General features: G+C 39.7%; 1 protein-coding gene across 3 annotated transcripts in view; it reads right to left on the reverse strand.

Moving 5' to 3' along the window:
• The window catches only part of LOC306900702 (cytosolic carboxypeptidase 6-like), a 257,938-nt gene that overhangs the window by 69,137 nt on the left and 170,892 nt on the right, over positions 1-17,909 (reverse strand). For 2 of the 3 annotated variants that reach the window (XM_079467925.1, XM_079467927.1), the window contains exon 1: positions 639-968. In XM_079467925.1, coding sequence (XP_079324051.1) covers positions 639-807 — 169 coding nt within the window. In that variant the 5' untranslated portion in view covers positions 808-968. Of the gene's footprint in view, positions 1-638; positions 969-15,642; positions 15,683-17,909 lie in introns of those variants that run through there. The other variant, XM_079467926.1, reaches the window with a different exon arrangement.

A 17,909-nucleotide genomic window follows, 5' to 3' on the forward strand; every position in this document is an offset into this window, starting at 1 on the left:
GTTAAATTCGATTGTTATGATAACGTTATTTGCTGTTACTTACATCCTCTGTCGATAGATAAGTGAAGGGTTAACGCTAGCAGTAAAAGCTAACCTAGCATGCTGAGCTTTCTCGTTTTACACAACGTCTCGTGATAAAATTATCCTGCGTTAGTGAACTTATTAAACACTACCACGCGAGTCTCTTATTCACCTTAAAAACATCGCTCGGTTACGAGTAAAGAGAAAACAAATACAAGCCCACTATCGCGGTATGCTAAAAACAATACATTAAATCTAGACTCTACGTCGTTACCATCGACCATTGGCATATTATGCATTTAATGTACAACACATGCCATCAAACGCCCCAAAACACGTGTTAAATCATGTTCGTGCAGCCCATGTGAAATGATCTGATCGGTAACACTATATTGACGCAATTCGTGAATATAACAATGCTTGTCAGATGTCAATGAACGTTCAAATACGAATCTCTATGAACACAGACACATATAAAGTTGACATTTTAACTATCCGAGAGTGAACGAACAGATTGACTGTTAGGCAACATATGCCGTTGCCACACGTTAAACCCTCTCGTTAATATAAGCGGTTGTTATTTTTGTTATGAATACGAAAAGACGAGCAAAACTCACCTGCCAGGGCGAGGATGTGTGCTTTTGCAGGCTGGCCTGTGCCTCTCAGCACCACATACACCTTCTGATCATCAAAATCTCTTTTGTGCAAAGGCTGGAAATCTTTCACGTCTGACACAGGTAACGCGTAGCACATGTCGTCCTCCGAGAAACGCACGAAAGCGTACATTATTTTTGCTCTTTGGTCCCTGCTCTTTGGGATAGGGCTTGGCAGCTTCCCTCAAAAAAGATTTTAAAAACATATATAAACACAAAGAGGGGGAGACGGTGGATGAGGCCTCTGCGATCGACTGCTACTGTCTGGCTGGTGCGTCTGAGCGGAGGAGATGCACAGCGCCCCCTCTTCGCTTTAGACAAAACAGAAACCTGAGGTTTGTTTGGGGGTTCAAACAAAGTGCGATTAATATTGTGTTGTTGTTTGTTTAACAAAAAAACTTGCTATTTATTGCAATTGAAAGAATCTGGAATATAAAGAATATGCTATTATCGGTGTTGGGTGTAAAGTAATTACAGGAATTAAAAAGCTTCCATCAAAAAGTAAGGGGTTACGTTTCTTCAGAAATGTCATTACAGTTACATGTTGCGTAAACCTTCAGGAGTTACAAATAATAATACATTTAAAATTGCAGGGATGTTATATCAATTTAGAGGTTGTGAAAATGCTGTAGAAATTAGAAATCAGTTGAATTTATGGAAAGCTATGTGACAGTATATGCATTCAAAAGTATAATGTTTACAGCTTGAAACAGGTCATGTTTCGCAAAGAGTTCACGTTTTCCATCATTTTTCATCCTCGTGTCAGTCCAATCCTGGATGACTTTCTTCTGCTGAACACAAAAGATATTTCGAACAATATAACCGTTGGCCCCCATTGACTTTCACCATGTGAATACATCACAACGTTTCTGAGACATTTCTTAAAATATCTTTGTGTTCCACATCTGAAAGAGTCGTATACAAGATTTGAACAACATGAGGGTCATGAAATTTACATTTACATTTAGTCATTTAGCAGACGCTTTTATCCAAAGCGACTTACAAAGAGTTCGGGGAGCAATAAGCAATATGTCATACAGAGCTGAATTAATACAGAATGTTTATTTTTGGGTGAACTGTCCCTTTAACAACTATGAATGTGGATTAAGTAATTTGTTTAGTTTATTACAAGTGTAACTGAATACGAATCATTAAGTATTGCCGTTACATTTTCATTCAAAGTATCTTAAGGGTAAACATTTTATTAGTGTACTATATGTTTTCTGCAGATTAAACCCATGCAATGCTATAGCGATACCACCATTGCATTCCAATTGGTAAGGCTGTTAAAGCACATTTCAAAACTGATCTTTTGAAAAAACATATTTTCTTAGAAACTAGATTCAGCACAGCAAGTCCAGCATAAAGAAGCACATCCGTTGAATGCACCATTGTTCTATTCTTATGACCTGAAGATTAATCACAATGTTTTATCTGTGGTCCTTTATTTAGACCTTCAAAATGTATGTATGTGTAAGGATCACAAGACGAGGATAATAAAAGGCCCATGTCTGCCTCTGTGGTTTTCCATCTCTGAAAAAGAGGAATCCAGTGCAGCATCTCCCTTATTGCGTGTTCAATATCTCTCATATCCCTCTCATACAAAAATCTTTCAGCCAGCCAATCATTACCATAATCAATTCATTCACCTATTACTTTTGTTCTGCACCAGCGATCTCAGCCGAAAGCCATGCGGGAAGAAGTATTCTTTTTTATCACAATTGGTTCTAGACTGTATCAGTCTGTGCAGAAGAATGCATTTCTACCAGCGTGCTGTTTTGCCAAACCTTCCTTTCACTTTTTCTTGTTTTTCTCCAAATGACAAAGGCTATCTGACAGAAAAGGAACATTTTGTTATTGTAAAACAGGCAGGTTGTTATACGGATTTCTTCACTTGTACTTTAATAACGAGAAAGGCACAGTCAATAAATGGCACTAACAATTCGTTCTGCTTCGCCTGCCGTAATTGAAAAGTAAGTGATGCAGAACTTTGAATGCTTTTGCCCTTTCTTCTGTTTTCTCTCCATTTATTTCCTTTCATTTTATGTCACCATTCCAGTCAGATCTACGATCAGGTCCTGAGCCTAAAACACAGAGATGAGGATTTGCTCAAAGGATGAGAAGTTTCAAATCAGTTTACGCTATCAAAGATGAAGACAGACCACAGGCTCTGCATAGGCCATCAGAGAGTAGGTATTTTCTTTCTATCTAATCCCTGTTCTCCTTAGCATCACGTCAGCAAGATGACAGTCATTATTTCATAAACTTTGTACAGATAGTAACAAAAACAAGAACCGTTCGGCCTCAGTGAATGGATTGAGCTGAAGACCTCTGGGACGGACTGGGCCCTGGGCGTGTTGCTGGGCAAAAGGGTGTAACTGATGCAGTCTGACTGAGTGGACTTTCCAGAGATGGGGCTCAGCGTGCAGCGAAAGGATTATTCTTAATCTAATCTGCTTCTCAATGGTTGGCTTGTCCTGCGCTCTGAATCTGCTCCAAATAAAACCACCCAGATCCCCTGGCTGATGCATTCAAGTGGCCCCAGTTCACGACAGAATATACCAAGTGTATATTTTGAATGCCAAGCAAGCAACTTGCAATACAATACTTACAATATGTGGTGTGGAAAATAATGTGGAAATGCAACAGGCTCCTTACTTTGACGAATCTATTATCCAGTTAAATTTGGAGTTGATAGTAGAAAACAGAATTTAGATAGAAATACTGATTTGCATGGTGAAATAGATTAAAGTTATGCCACTCCTTGTCTCATACTGAAGGTCTGGGAAACAGTGCGGCTTTGAATAGCCAAGGACCGCCCAAGAAGCCATATGACTGACTGGTAAAGCAACCAATCCCGTTTTGATTTGTGCCGCGTCATATTTAGGGGCGCCCCACGGTAACAGAACGGTGTGCATTCACGTACATGTCAATAGTTAACAAAAATAGCGTGTTTATGCCGTGAATCTCACACACTTTTAAGAATTAATCGTTTAGTCGACAAGTTTATTGTTGTACACTCTTTTAAAGACGAATATGTCCCAAAACACCACATATAAAAATAAAATATATATTGTAAAATAGTTCTATATTTCACTCAATATGTTTAGTTAAACTGACTACACACTACCAAGCAAATTTGAAAAGAAAATGTGCCAAAGAAATAAAATACAATTGAGGTAAATCTGTCCAGCTCATTATGATATTTAAAAAACAATAAATATGTAATATTAAATATGAAAATACATTTGTGCAATTATAAATGCCACACTCATGCGAACAAATAACAATGCAGCAGCGCCCGATGCTCTCACGTGCAGATATCAAACAATGAGCACTAGAACTAAGTGTCTGCTCCCCCTCCACCTCTAAACACACACTTACTCTGGTGATGGCGCCTCATAAACTGTTTGGCAGTGTCGACATTATCAGCGGCTCGGAGTCAGACATCATGTTCCTCCAATTAGAGCTTCACAGCTCTCCTCATTCATCTTTATTGGTGATACATTAGCCACCATTAAATAAAAGACATGGGATAATCTCCATAATGATGTGGATGATGAAGCCGACTGTCGGAGAGGGAGGCTGGAGTTCTGTGACTAGAATAGGAAAGAGGGTGGGTGTCGGGCGAGATGATAGCGGTAGGCCAGTTTTGGGTCAGTGCCTGGTAGAGGATGAGGAAGGTGACGAAGATGGGGAGAGATGGACACGAGGAGCTGTGACAGCGGCATTAGCTGGGAACACATTAGCCATTACCACGCAGCCAATCAAAACAGCGCACCTGTGCCAATCGGGGAGACGGACAGACGCTAGCCCAGGTGTGCGTGTGTGTATTGGGGGCGATCTGTGTTTGTGTGTGTGTTGGTACTGGCTGGCTAAGTATAGAAACCAGACGGCACGCTTGAAACCTGCTGCCTTTGCCAGAATCTGTGAAGCACAGAGACACAGCAGGGATCGTTTAGAGAACATTAGAAATATGTTTTAAAATAAAGGCCCCCTGTGCATCCAGGGAGGAAAAACGCAGCTCTTGGGGTCAGTCAGAGATGGGAAACTTTGGCACCATCAACTTCTATTGATCAACAACTTACAAGGCGATGATCTCCTTTGGTTCAATTGAACCGGCCGTAATTACATTACTTTATTTTGTCCTTTAATTAGAGCCTCATGAATAACTGATTAGCCGTGAAGTCATCAGTCGGGCAATAAAAAAAGTGATAGTGCGTGAAATGAACAGTAGCCCCAGAACAGAGCTCTGAACGGTGCTATTAGTCACTAATGCCAGTTGCCCTGAGACAAACTTCAAAACTGACAGACCAAGCGCACGCAAACTATATTGTATAACCGCTCCTCAATCCCTTCATCAAATATTTACCAGGGTATCATTGCCAGAACAGTGTCCCGCTGAGCCTTCTCCGAATAGCCACTGTGGGGACATTGATCCTTCTTTTAAAGAACAAACGAGAGCTTCAGGGACGTTTCTTATAATGGATGTCTCTCTAGGTCTCTCGGGAGTTCACTATTGATCGGAGCAGGTCGAGAATCTGCATCACCCCCCAAACCTCCAAATACGATCTCTTGTATTAGTATGAAAGACTAGACAGCGCTTTTCCCCTTCGTCCTGGATAATGTCACACCCGCACTGTGCGGACACTTCATTTGTCCTCATTGGGTAAAGACGATAAACTGTGATTATTTAATTGCTGGGAGCCGATTACTGGATCCATCTGTGTGATTAAGACAAGTTAGGACACTTGCAGTTATTAAAGCAAAGATTACCATATATAATAACTGTTTTTGTTAAGGAGAGCTTGGTAGAGGATAATGTTATGTTACGCTTATGACCATAGGTCACAAGATTTGATAGAGCTCCCGTTTGTTACATATAAGTATTAACTTAATCTCAGATAGTTCGAAAAATGTTTTACAGGAGAAGAAATAAATGAACAAACTAAACGGACAATTGTTAAAATATATTAAGAATATGCAGCTTTAAAAGGAATGTAGATTGTATGGGTAATATTTGCATATTTAAACGTTCATATCAAACTTCTCAGCCTCCCCGGGAAAGTCTATGCCAGGGTACTGGAAAGGAGAATACGGCCGATAGTAGAACCTCGGATTCAGGAGGAACAGTGTGGTTTTCGTCCGGGCCATGGAACGCTGGACCAGCTCTACACCCTCTACAGAGTTGCTGGAGGGTTAATGGGAGTTTGCCCAACCAATCCACATGTGTTTTGTGGATTTGGAGAAGGCATTCGACTGTGTCCCTCGCGGCATCCTGTGGAGGGTGCTTCGGGAGTATGGGGTCGGTGGTCCTTTGCTAAGGGCTGTCAGGTCCCTGTACGACCGAAGCAGGAGCTCGGTTCGCATTGCCGGCAGTAAGTCGGACTTGTTCCCAGTGCATGTCGGACTCCGGCAGGGCTGCCCTTTGTCGCCGGTTCTGTTCATAATTTTTATGGACAGAATTTCTAGGCGCAGCCAGGTGCCAGAGGGTGTCAGGTTTGGGGACCACACAATTTCGTCTCTGCTATTTGCGGATGATGTTGTCCCCTTCAAGCCAGGACCTTCAGCATGCACTGGGATGGTTTACAGCCGAGTGTGAAGCGGCTGGAATGAAAATCAGTACCTCCAAATCCGAGGCCATGGTCCTCTGTCGGAAAAGGGTGGCTTGCCCACTTCAGGTTGGTGAAGAGTTCCTGCCTCAAGTGGAGGAGTTTAAGTATCTTGGGGTCTTGTTCACGAGTGAGAGAAGGATGGAACGGGAGATTGACAGACGGATCGGTGCAGCTTCTGCAGTAATGCGGTCGATGTACCGGTCCGTCGTGGTGAAGAAAGAGCTGAGCTGTAAGGAGAAGCTCTCAATTTACCGGTCAATCTATGTTCCTACTCTCACCTATGGCCATGAGCTTTGGGTCATGACCGAAAGGACAAGATCCCGGATACAGGCGGCCGAAATGAGCTTCCTCCGCAGGGTGGCTGGGCGATCCCTTAGAGATAGGGTGAGAAGCTCGGTCACCCGGGAGGAGCTCGGAGTAGAGCCGCTGCTCCTCCACATCGAGAGGGGTCAGCTGAGGTGGCTTGGGCATCTGTTCCGGATGCCTCCTGGACGCCTTCCCCGGAAGGTGTTCCGGACCCGTCAGACCGGGAGAAGACCTAGGACACGCTGGTGGGACTATGTCTCCCGGCTGGCCTGGGAACGCCTCGGTGTCCCCCCGGAAGAGCTAGAGGAAGTGTCTAGGGTGAGGGATATCTGGGCATCTCTACTTAGACTGCTGCCCCCGCGACCCGGCCCCAGATAAAGCGGAAGAAAATGGATGGATGGATGGAACGTTCATATATAAATTTTCAATAATATTTACTTTTGAATGCAGTCTTGACAAATCTAATATCAGTATTTGAGATTAAAACTGAGACATCCGTAAAGCAAACATTTTGCATGTACTCTCATCAATTTCTAGGAGAAATTGTTCTTACTTTCTTTTTAAATTTTGATTTGACTTTCTCATAGGTAAAGTTGGTAACGAAATCAGACATTCGGGCCCGGTTTCAGTCTCAGACAAAAAGGAATGTGTGACCTGTCTTAACGAAATATAAATAGCCCAGAAATATCTTAAAATATATCCATGCCATTGTTTTGTCCCAAGATGCACAACAGTAATGTATTCTTCTAAGGAATTTTTAATTCAAGATATTGAGTTTTTAAATGATTCATTTTAGTTTTTTCAGCCGAATCCAAAAACACCAATAGCAAATGTGCTCTTTAATATTATCCAGTGTACCATATTTTTTATAATTACTGTTTTTTTTCACAGAAGTTATATTGTTCAAGTTGTTTTGCGCCAAAATATTTATTTAAAACAAATATTCTGGCTGCCAAATGATTAATCGCGTGCATGCAGAACAAAAGTTGTGTTTACATAATATGTAGTCTGAATTACATGTAAATATTTCCTAAATATGTATACATGTGTACGTGAATGTGTTTATACATGCAAAATTGATATGCACAGTACACAGACATATATTATGTGAACAGTTATTGTGTAAACACAAACTATATTCTTGATGCGATTAATCGCAATTAATCGTTTGACAGCCCTAATATAAATTATGATAATTTTCTACTAATAAAAATTTTGATCCTTAGAATTAAACACTCTATTCATGAACCCTTAAAATAATATACTACCGGATAGACATTGATATATACTGTAAATGCCAGTGGTTATATGATAATCGTTCATGACGTAACGCAACTTGTTCAGGAAAAATGTTGGTAAACAATAAAGGCCTTTTTCATCTATTTCACCATGTTCTTGAGAAAAATGTAGCCTATCTGCTGTTCGACAATCCTGCACACTTCAGTAACAATTATTATCATCCCTTGTCTCACCAAATCATTCCTAATAGGAAGTAGCATAATATTTACACAGAGTAGCTAATTTCTCATCCAGATTTACTCAGTGTTAATATGACAGCCGTAAAACAGAGGCCTATCGACGGCCATCGCAACACGCAAACAATTCAATTCTGCGTGGGTGGATCTGATAACACTGCACGGCAGGTGGAGCGTGAGAGCGGACCTGTTCTTTGTTGAGCCGACACAAATATAAATATACACACCAACGCACGTCACCTTTCACCGGCAGAGGGATTAATGAAGTGACCCCGCAAACGAGGCCTGGCAGTAACCAGGTAACCGAATCAAAACTCCGGCAGGGCTAGCAGCCGAGAACGAGTGGGAGTAGTGCTGCTGGCGACAAAGTCTCAGAGGATAATCCCAGTTTATTTCTCTCTATCGCTATTTTCACTAACTCAAACCACAGGGGCCTTTATCTGAAACTAGCTCTATCACACACTCTCCAGCTGGAAATAACAAAAAAAGTACACTCCTTTTCTCCTTATGGATTTGCTGCAGTTGGAAAAGACCCTGGTGATGACAAAATAGTCATCGCTGTCATCGCAAGAAAGGCTGTTAAAATACTATTTACATTTTCCCACATATCTTCTCACTAACACACGCACGCGCCAAGCCGTGAAAAGAGAAAGACAAGTTAATGGCAAATAGCACACTGCATTTTCATTTAGTATTTTAAGCCTGTTGTTTTGTTTTCAGATGGCAAAGAGAAAAACCCATGGCTGATTATGTGAAGAAGGCGTGAAATTGTGATATTTGCATGGCTGGGGATATTAACTAGAGGCATTAGTTGTTGAAAAGCTTCAAGGCTGGGCTCCAGACATGTTTTTAAATAATGGTTTAATGATGCATATTTTACAAATATTTTCCAAGAGATGCCAGCAGTGCACACTCTCTCTCTCTACTCGACTACATTAACAGTCTTATTCTTTCTTCATTAACAGGCTCACAGCCCTTTCGCTATGCTCCTTTGTGTGCATTTGGAAAAAATCAACTGGAAAATAGACAGCATGAGGCAGCAGAACACACGTTTTGGTTTCTCTGTTCCCATACCTCGGTAATGCCTTCGCTCTCTGGGCGGAACTTTTGCTTTCCGTATTTCAACGAACCGTCTTAATCTGGAGATAAATGTGCTATTTTAACGCTGTATTTAAATAAGGCATTTGTCACTTGTCATGTGCTCCGGATAAAGTGCTCAGTGTGAGTAAATAGCCAATAAATCTTTGTGAATGCCGGCCTATTTGAGTATTGTGCTGACCATGTGATGTCAAAAGGCCACACAAACATGTTGGAAGAATGTGTATCTGAAACAATCTGCACAAATTCTGTAATGCAAACATGAACAATGTATAGCGTATATAAATTGAGAGCAAAGGAAGTCCCTGGCAAATATTACAGTCTTTGAATATACAACCACAGAAGAAATTAAGAAACCGCTCTTATTTTGCCTTAAATCAGTATTTGCGCATGTATTGTGGCCATTCCAGTCCAGTAATTCAACAGGAACAAACCTCATGATTGAAAAACCTGACAGTAATGTGAAAGACTGAGAGAAAGCAGAGATGAATGAAAGTTGTGAAAAGAATCAGGCTTATTCCCACATATATTACTTTTCTTTTCAATTGATGCTAAAATACATGTAAAAACTTTAGAATGATGTTGTTAAACATGAATATGAACTTCTTTACAGCAAGATCCGCAAATATTGTACTTTTTTGAAATTTTGACTGGTTTGTCCCGTTTCAATTCTCTGCAAATAAAAACGATTTCCACAACGAATTCGATAATATTATTATGAGCTTAAAAACATAAATGAAGAGTTTATTTACAAAAAAAGATAATTACATTTTGTTAAATGTATTATGTTATGTTTTATTGTGTTCTATTGTGTTGGTTAGCTGTATTTTTTAAAGATATTATTACTTAATCAAAATAACTCAATGCAGTTTTTGCACATGAACAAAAAGTAAATTCTGAAAAAAATTATAAAATAATAAATATATATATATATATTGTTAAATCTGTTAAATATTAATTTAGTTAAATTATTGTTTTATAGAATTAGGATAAAAAGTGTTCCTCTGCTCTATCATTCGCCATTTCAATTCCTGTAGTCTGCATCGATATAAACTATGTCCCCTAATCTCTCTCTCTCTCTCTCTCTCTCTGTTCCCCCTAAAGGAAGATCTCACTGGTGCAGGTATTGGCCGCTGTGAGCAGCAGCTGTTCAAGTTGTTGCTTTGGCCTAGAGTTACTGCAGTCAGGCACAAAAGCACAAACAGCAGGGTGTCTGGCCACACGTCCCCAGTCCAGAGACCATCAGGCTCAGACCTGTTTTACTACTGGACGGCATACAGACACCATCAGAGACACTGCCAAGAAAGCACATTCGGCCAATGAGAGCAGTGCCACTGGCCAGGAATGTGTTTTAAACATTCATTATAGAGGACCACTGAGACCAGTCAACGCAAGACAGGAGATTCATCTAATGTGTGACATTCCAATGCATCAGGCCGAACATTTTCATGGCAATATACGCAACAGCCAAATAGACACAAGAGATGGTGTCGCAGCAGTTTGTACATGATTAAAAACAATTAAAGTGACGTGTTCTTAATTTATGCCTTATTTATATCATAATAGTAGAAAAAACATTGTTTGATAAAAAGATAAGTAATATGTTTATTAAGAAGTTTATACTTTGAGCTCTGCCAAATAAAGACATGAGAGCACGCGTGTGCATCTGACAGAAACTAACCAAGACCAGAGCTTAAGGCCTTTGAGGAGATCTGAAGGTTGTCTAATATCTGTTCTCAGAATAGTAAGCTTCCACATCGCTCCAAGTCTCATGAATATAATTGACCTTTTTCTTTAACGCTGCTGAGATGGTGACCATGGGGGGGGGCAGTGACACAGAGACTAAACACCAGCCAAGCAAAGTTAATTGTCCAGCTGAACAATAACGCAATGGAGACTGCAGATATGAAAAGGGCATTCAAATCAATAGATCAACAATAGCCTTTCCGAAAAGATGCTGAACTCAATTTTCTGGCTGCAGGCACCCCCTAAACTACAACTACACCACATTCTCTATACCATCATGTGGCCTATAGCGCCCCAAGCCAAACCCAGGCTGTGCTCGTTTCTTACATCTATCGCACCATCTAAAGCCGCATTTACACTGAAAAGACGGTGTTGTGTTGCTGGCTTTTTTGCAGTCTCTTATCTATATTTTTTGTCCTATATTTTCTTCATCCCTTCCTTATTCATGTAAGTGGTGTTTAGTTTGCCTTCCACATCGCGATGGAAATGGTTTGCGTGGTGAATCATTCCTTAGCTGTTCTGGCCTGGGAAAGGTCAGTTGTTTAAAATGTCAGGCTTCAATGAAGCCAGATTCACATCGTGCTGTTCAACTGTCCAATTAAAGGGGGTCTGGCAGGGGTTGAGTGGGAGACGCTCTTCACATAGAAGAGCTAATGAGGGGCTAAGACACGGAGAGCCCCCTGCACTCATCACTGATCTGCTGGGCCACAATAAGAGCAGTACAGGAGAGCAGGTTTTGACCCAGGAGTTAAGGTCTTTGCACATTGGGTCCGAATTGTCAAAACGCCTCTCAAAATGCTTGCGGATGCAGAAAATCGAACCCAGACCGAATTTCTTTTGACGGACGAAAATATCAGAGGCAGTTTGTAAATGTGATTGACACAACGTGAGGTCTTATTTTTTTTAACCTGCTGTAATTTTGGAAGCAAATTTCGGACTCAATGTGCAATGGCCTTCAAAAAACTCCAAAAAAAGATCTCCAAGGGCACAGGTCTGATCTCATTAAAGACCAAATATGCCTAATTTCTTTCACGATGAAATACACACACACAATGGTAGTAATAGTTGTAGTGATCGTTTATTATAAGTAATATTTCAAATATACTTTAAATATGCTACTAAACTGTAGTAGTAAGTAAACTTTAAGGTATATTCATAAACTAAAAGAATACTACAAGTATTAACTACTCAACTATTAATATAAGTTTTTGTGTAGTATAACTGCACTATTTGTGTACTTCAAGTTTATAACTGTTACAAAAACACCTAAAAATTGTAATAAAATTAACTAAAAAGCTAGCACATTTAGTACCAAGTAGTATTCATATTTTGATATATTCATATTAATATTAGTATTAATATAGTACACTTATAAGTATACAAGAACAAAACTAAACTATATTAGTCCAAATTGCAGTCTTTCAACTTGACAACTTGACTATTTTCATGGCGTAGTTCGTGTTTTTGTCCCAAGTGAGGGTGAATATCCCAAGTGAAAATGTAGTATTTCAAACCAGATGGGACACACTTAGCAAGTACGAACATGTTATTAATGTGGTGTTTCTAATTATGTGATTTGAAAAGCAGTTTTACAAAATACATATAATAAACTAGAAAAATTTTCACACATAAAATATGCAACTCTTTACGTTTTACAAAGGAAATTATATGTAATCATATAGTCAAAGCAGATGTACAAAAACAAAACAAAGGAAAACATTTCAGCCAAACATAGAATAAATAAAGATTTAATCTTAAAAAGTAGTAGTATAACTAACACTGAAAAGCTTTCCGCAACATTTCACGAAACCCAGAAAAAAGGGCAGTGCACTTTGGCATTTTTAAGACATGGGACAGACTTGCACTCTCACTTCCTGCGTGCACGTGCTCTCAAGTGGAGGTATTTGGACAAAGCCATAGTATAAAATATACTTGATTTTTACTTAAGTATACTTAATAAAATGAACTTTAGGGATTATGCATATATACACTTACCTAAAGGATTATTAGGAACACCTGTTCAATTTCTCATTAATGCAATTATCTAATCAACCAATCACATGGCAGTTGCTTCAATGCATTTAGGGGTGTGGTCCTGGTCAAGTCAATCTCCTGAACTCCAAACTGAATGTCAGAATGGGAAAGAAAGGTGATTTAAGCAATTTTGAGCGTGGCATGGTTGTTGGTGCCAGACGGGCCGGTCTGAGTATTTCACAATCTGCCCAGTTACTGGGATTTTCACGCACAACCATTTCTATGGTTTACAAAGAATGGTGTGAAAAGGGAAGGTCATCCAGTATGCGGCAGTCCTGTGGGCGAAAAGGCCTTGTTGATGCTAGAGGTCAGAGGAGAATGGGCCGACTGATTCAAGCTGATAGAAGAGCAACTTTGACTGAGATATCCACTCGTTACAACCAAGGTATTCAGCAAAGCATTTGTGAAGGCACAACCTTGAGGTGGATGGGCTACAACAGAAGAAGACCCCACCAGGTACCACTCATCTCCACTAAAAATAGGAAAAAGGGGCTACAATTTGCACGAGCTAACCAGAATTGGACAGCTAAAGACTGTAAAAATGTTGCCTGGTCTGATGAGTCTCAATTTCTGTTGAGACATTCAGATGGTAGAGTCAGAATTTGGCGTAAACAGAATGAGAACATGGATCCATCATGCCTTGTTACCACTGTGCAGGCTGGTGGTGGTGGTGTCATGGTGTGGGGGATGTTTTCTTGGCACACTTTAGGCCCTTAGTGCCAATTGGGCATCGTTTAAATACCACGGCCAACTGAGCATTGTTTCTGACCATGTCCATCCCTTTATGACCACCATGTACCCATCCTCTGATGGCTACTTCCAGCAGGATAATGCACCATGTCACAAAGCTCGAATCATTTCAAATTGGTTTCTTGAACATGACAATGAGTTCACTGTACTAAAATGGCCCCCACAGTCACCAGATCTCAACCCAATGGAGCATCTTTGGGATGTGATGGAAAGGGAGCTTCGTGCCCTGGATGTGCATCCCACAAATCTCCATCAACTGCAAGATGCTATAGTATCAATATGGGCCAACATTTCTAAAGAATGCTTTCAGCACCTTGTTGAATCGATGCCACGTAGAATTAAGGCAGTTCTGAAGGCGAAAGGGGGTCAAAGACAGTATTAGTATGGTGTTCCTAATAATCCTTTAGGTGAGTGTACACTGTATATCCAAGAATGCATTGGATTTGTGCCTTCCACGCTTTAAAGGAATTGTTCACTTTCAACATACATTTTCATGATAATTTAATCACCCCTGTTGTCATGTATTTTTTTCTTTGTCGAAAAGAAGGTTTTGATGAAAACATTTGACGATTATTCTCCATATAGTGGACTCCAAACGGTTTTCAGTGCAGCTTCAAAGGTCTTTAAACGATTAATAATGGTCTTATCTAGCGAACCGATCGGTCATTTAAAAAAAATATTTTAAATGTATATGCTTTATAAACACAAATGCTCGCCTTGCTCTGTTCTCCGAAGCGAGATCACGACTTCACATTATACATAAACATCTTGGATGACAACAGGGGTATCATGAAAATGTATGTTGAAAGTGAACAATTCCTTTAAAAAGTAATGCAACACCACAGTATTCATGAAATGTTTCCAATATGTGGATAGCTCGATGTGTCCTTTGTGCTGTTGTATCTGTCTCAGTCATCTAAAAATGCAAACCGTTTTCAATACTGCAGGAAAACAAGCTTCCGTCACACTTGCATAGGGCAAACACAGGTCAAAGGTCAGCACGCTCTTTCATACACTTTGCACACTGAATCCTAATGGGCGCCTGAGCAGCAGGCTTATGGAAAGAGATGGGAATAGATGAGCTCATTTACAGCTTTAATTCTTCATTTATAGCAACTAAAATGCCCCATTCACCTCATCAATAACTCATTAAGCCCATCTGTATCCCGGTGATCTCAGACTGGTTTAGTAGTTGTTCTTTCAACTGTTAGTTTTAATAACTGCGTTCGGGGAGCCTGTTCTAGATCAGCAAAAAGCACAACAGCTCTCCAGAGGCCCCCTGCAGCCTGCTTATGCACAGTTACAATACAATTGTGGAGTTTTTATGGAGAAAAAGTCGTTTTTACTGCTAGCTGAAATCAGCAAATTACTCTCCAAAACTGGCTAGCTCTATAGGGTGAAAAAAGTCATTTTCATTGTACAACCCAAAATGAGGTAAGCTAAAAACCATGTTGCATCGCGCACGTCTTTTATGAAGTTGTGAAGGTCAGCAGCACGGTCTTGCGTGGCTCTGGGTAACAGATGCCGAGCAAAGCTGGGAAAATTAGCCTGCTCCACGTGCCTTACATAAACATTATTTTAATCAAAGTGTATTAGACGAGGCAGATATTTTAGACATATGGGGACTACATTCTTGCTGTATCTCCCATCTGTTACTCCCAGAGCTCTGACAGCGGCTCCGCTCAGCCCTCACACCCAGATGCATCGAGAAGACATTCAGCTTATAAACATGAGCTGTATTCACTGCTCTGGGAGACACAGTGAAAACGCTGACTTATTCCAGAAAACGTTGCTTATTCTTTTGCTATGTAGATAAGGGAAATCCTGTTTTGTTGTCAATGTTGCGGTGTGCATATGGTGTGTGCATATGGTTATATGTATACCTTTGCAATGAATATCACGCCCGCATGCACGCACGCACACACACAAACTAAGCAGACTCACCAGGGTTTGTGATGGTCAGAAGATCCAGCCGTCGTTGTTGCTGAAAAGAAAAAAAAAAATAGGCCTCAGGCTTCTTCTGTCAGAGATGAAACAGTTATAGTCTAAGACACTTTTGATTTATTTTACTCAGGCATAAAAGTTGTCCTGTCTGGATGTTAAAATCATTTTGTTCACCCAATATACTGTCCCTCTGGGAAGATAAAAGTGTGTCACGCACTTAAAATGTAATGTAAACATATGTAAATATACAGTAGAGTCAACATTCAGTTACACTTTGCTGCATTTAAAATGTATTTTTTCAACTTTTACATACAGCCTTCTATTTAGCATGTCTGGAAAAAGACATACAGATCTGTCAAGATAGCTCTTAAAATACCTTAGAAAAACACATTTTCAATGAAAACACACTTCTCAAGAAATACCCGTTCTGCAATGACAGCAACACAATATGCTTCAGTGAAAGTTACTGATTTTCTTGACTAAGAAAAACAGTTTAATAGCCAAAATCCCAGAGAACTAAACTACCCATAATCCTGAAGAAAGCTCCACTAATAGTTTTATATTGCACCACCTGATTTGATGACATCATTCACGGTGCTACATGATACGAGCTCACTGTACACAATCTCAGTGTTTGCCAATCTTCAAATATCTATTGATTTAAATAAACATTTCTACTGTGACTTTGGAGCAGATAAGCTTGCTTTACAGAGCAAACTTTTCCTCTTCGAACCAAAGCTGTAGGAAAGAATGGTCACACAATCCATTAACAAGTCAAAGTAAAAGGATCTGTTGTCTATGTCACCTTTTTTTCTTTCTGTCTTCCAATCTTTTTTTAAAGATCCTTCAGGCCACTTCTGATGCTGCTAACCGAATAACGTGTGTGTGTTTGTGTGTTTTTGCCTTCATAATCCATTGTGGTCTGCGAGTTATGTATTCATGTGCTGCAGTGAATGCGGGTGGTTTCCTTGAGAGAGGGTGTTACAGAGGCTACAGCAATCCACACAGGTCACACACTCAGATCAATAAGTGCCCAATCAAAGACTGATGGCGTCCTCGATGGCACGCTGCGGTGCGAGGAGGACACACACACACCGTGCGACAGTCAGTTAAAGAGCTGTACTTTAACACTCTTGTGGTAACAGTGGTGCAGGTCCTTCAACGTGAGAGCCACTACACGCATAGTAGATCAGACAGCGTATACTGATATCATTCTGACACACACCCTGACACAGTTCTAAAACTATATTAGCGACAACCTCTCATATGCTATTGTTTTTGTAATAACATTTGATATATACCCCGAAACCAACAAAACCTTGTGGAAATAAACTGGCTGATTTATGAGGACACGCAGAGCTTTTAGTGTTTGGTCATTTCCTGGTGTTTTTGTCACAAGTAGCTATTATGTGTTGAGGTTTTACAGCTTTAACTGGGTCTTGAATGAAAAACTCACAAAATAAAAAGACTGATAATAAAATATCATGAAAAAGAGTATTTGAATGGCTGTGAATGAACAGTCACTATTTTTTTACAAACATTTTTTAAATTATGTATAATGCAAAAAAGATTACATTTTAAGGATTGGTTTGGGAAGATGTTGTGTCATTTGTGTTCTCCATCCACTTAGCATATCACCGTTACTTTCCAAATCCTTATCAAATGCTAAAATGTATTCAAAATATAAAAAAATAAGATGATATATATTTCCAAACACATGGAGTAGATGATAAACGGTTTTATTTTTCAGATCGCCCCCTGCTGGTGACACTGCATAGTGCATGCAAAGAGTCCACTGTACATGGGATCCAGCTCATGTTTGTTTCTGAATTGATCCTAATGTAAATGGAAAGTAAATGGAAGTACATAATGCTACAGCATTACAATGCATCTTAATATGCATAGCTCGATGTATTATATATTATAAGTGTAATATATTCGATTTGTATAATGTATAGGATAATATAAACATTTGCTTTACTTTTTAGCCACCAACGTGTAATGATTGTGTATATCCTTACCAGATACATGCATATCTATATATGCGTTACGAGCCTACCCACAAATACAATTCAAATCTTAACATGCTGTCTTTGTAAAGTAAGCAGAAGAATTGTGCAAACTAAGTTGGACAGAAAGAGTAATTTAGTGAATTTATATTTTAATAGTCCAACATCAATAATACATTATTTTGAGCTAAATATGCCTCTTCATTCTCCAATATACAGAATACACTTTTTTTTTAACGAGGCAGCTCTTTATAAAAC

This window comes from Barbatula barbatula (assembly GCF_947034865.1).
Source record: "Barbatula barbatula genome assembly, chromosome: 11".
NCBI classification, from domain to species: Eukaryota; Metazoa; Chordata; class Actinopteri; order Cypriniformes; family Nemacheilidae; genus Barbatula; species Barbatula barbatula.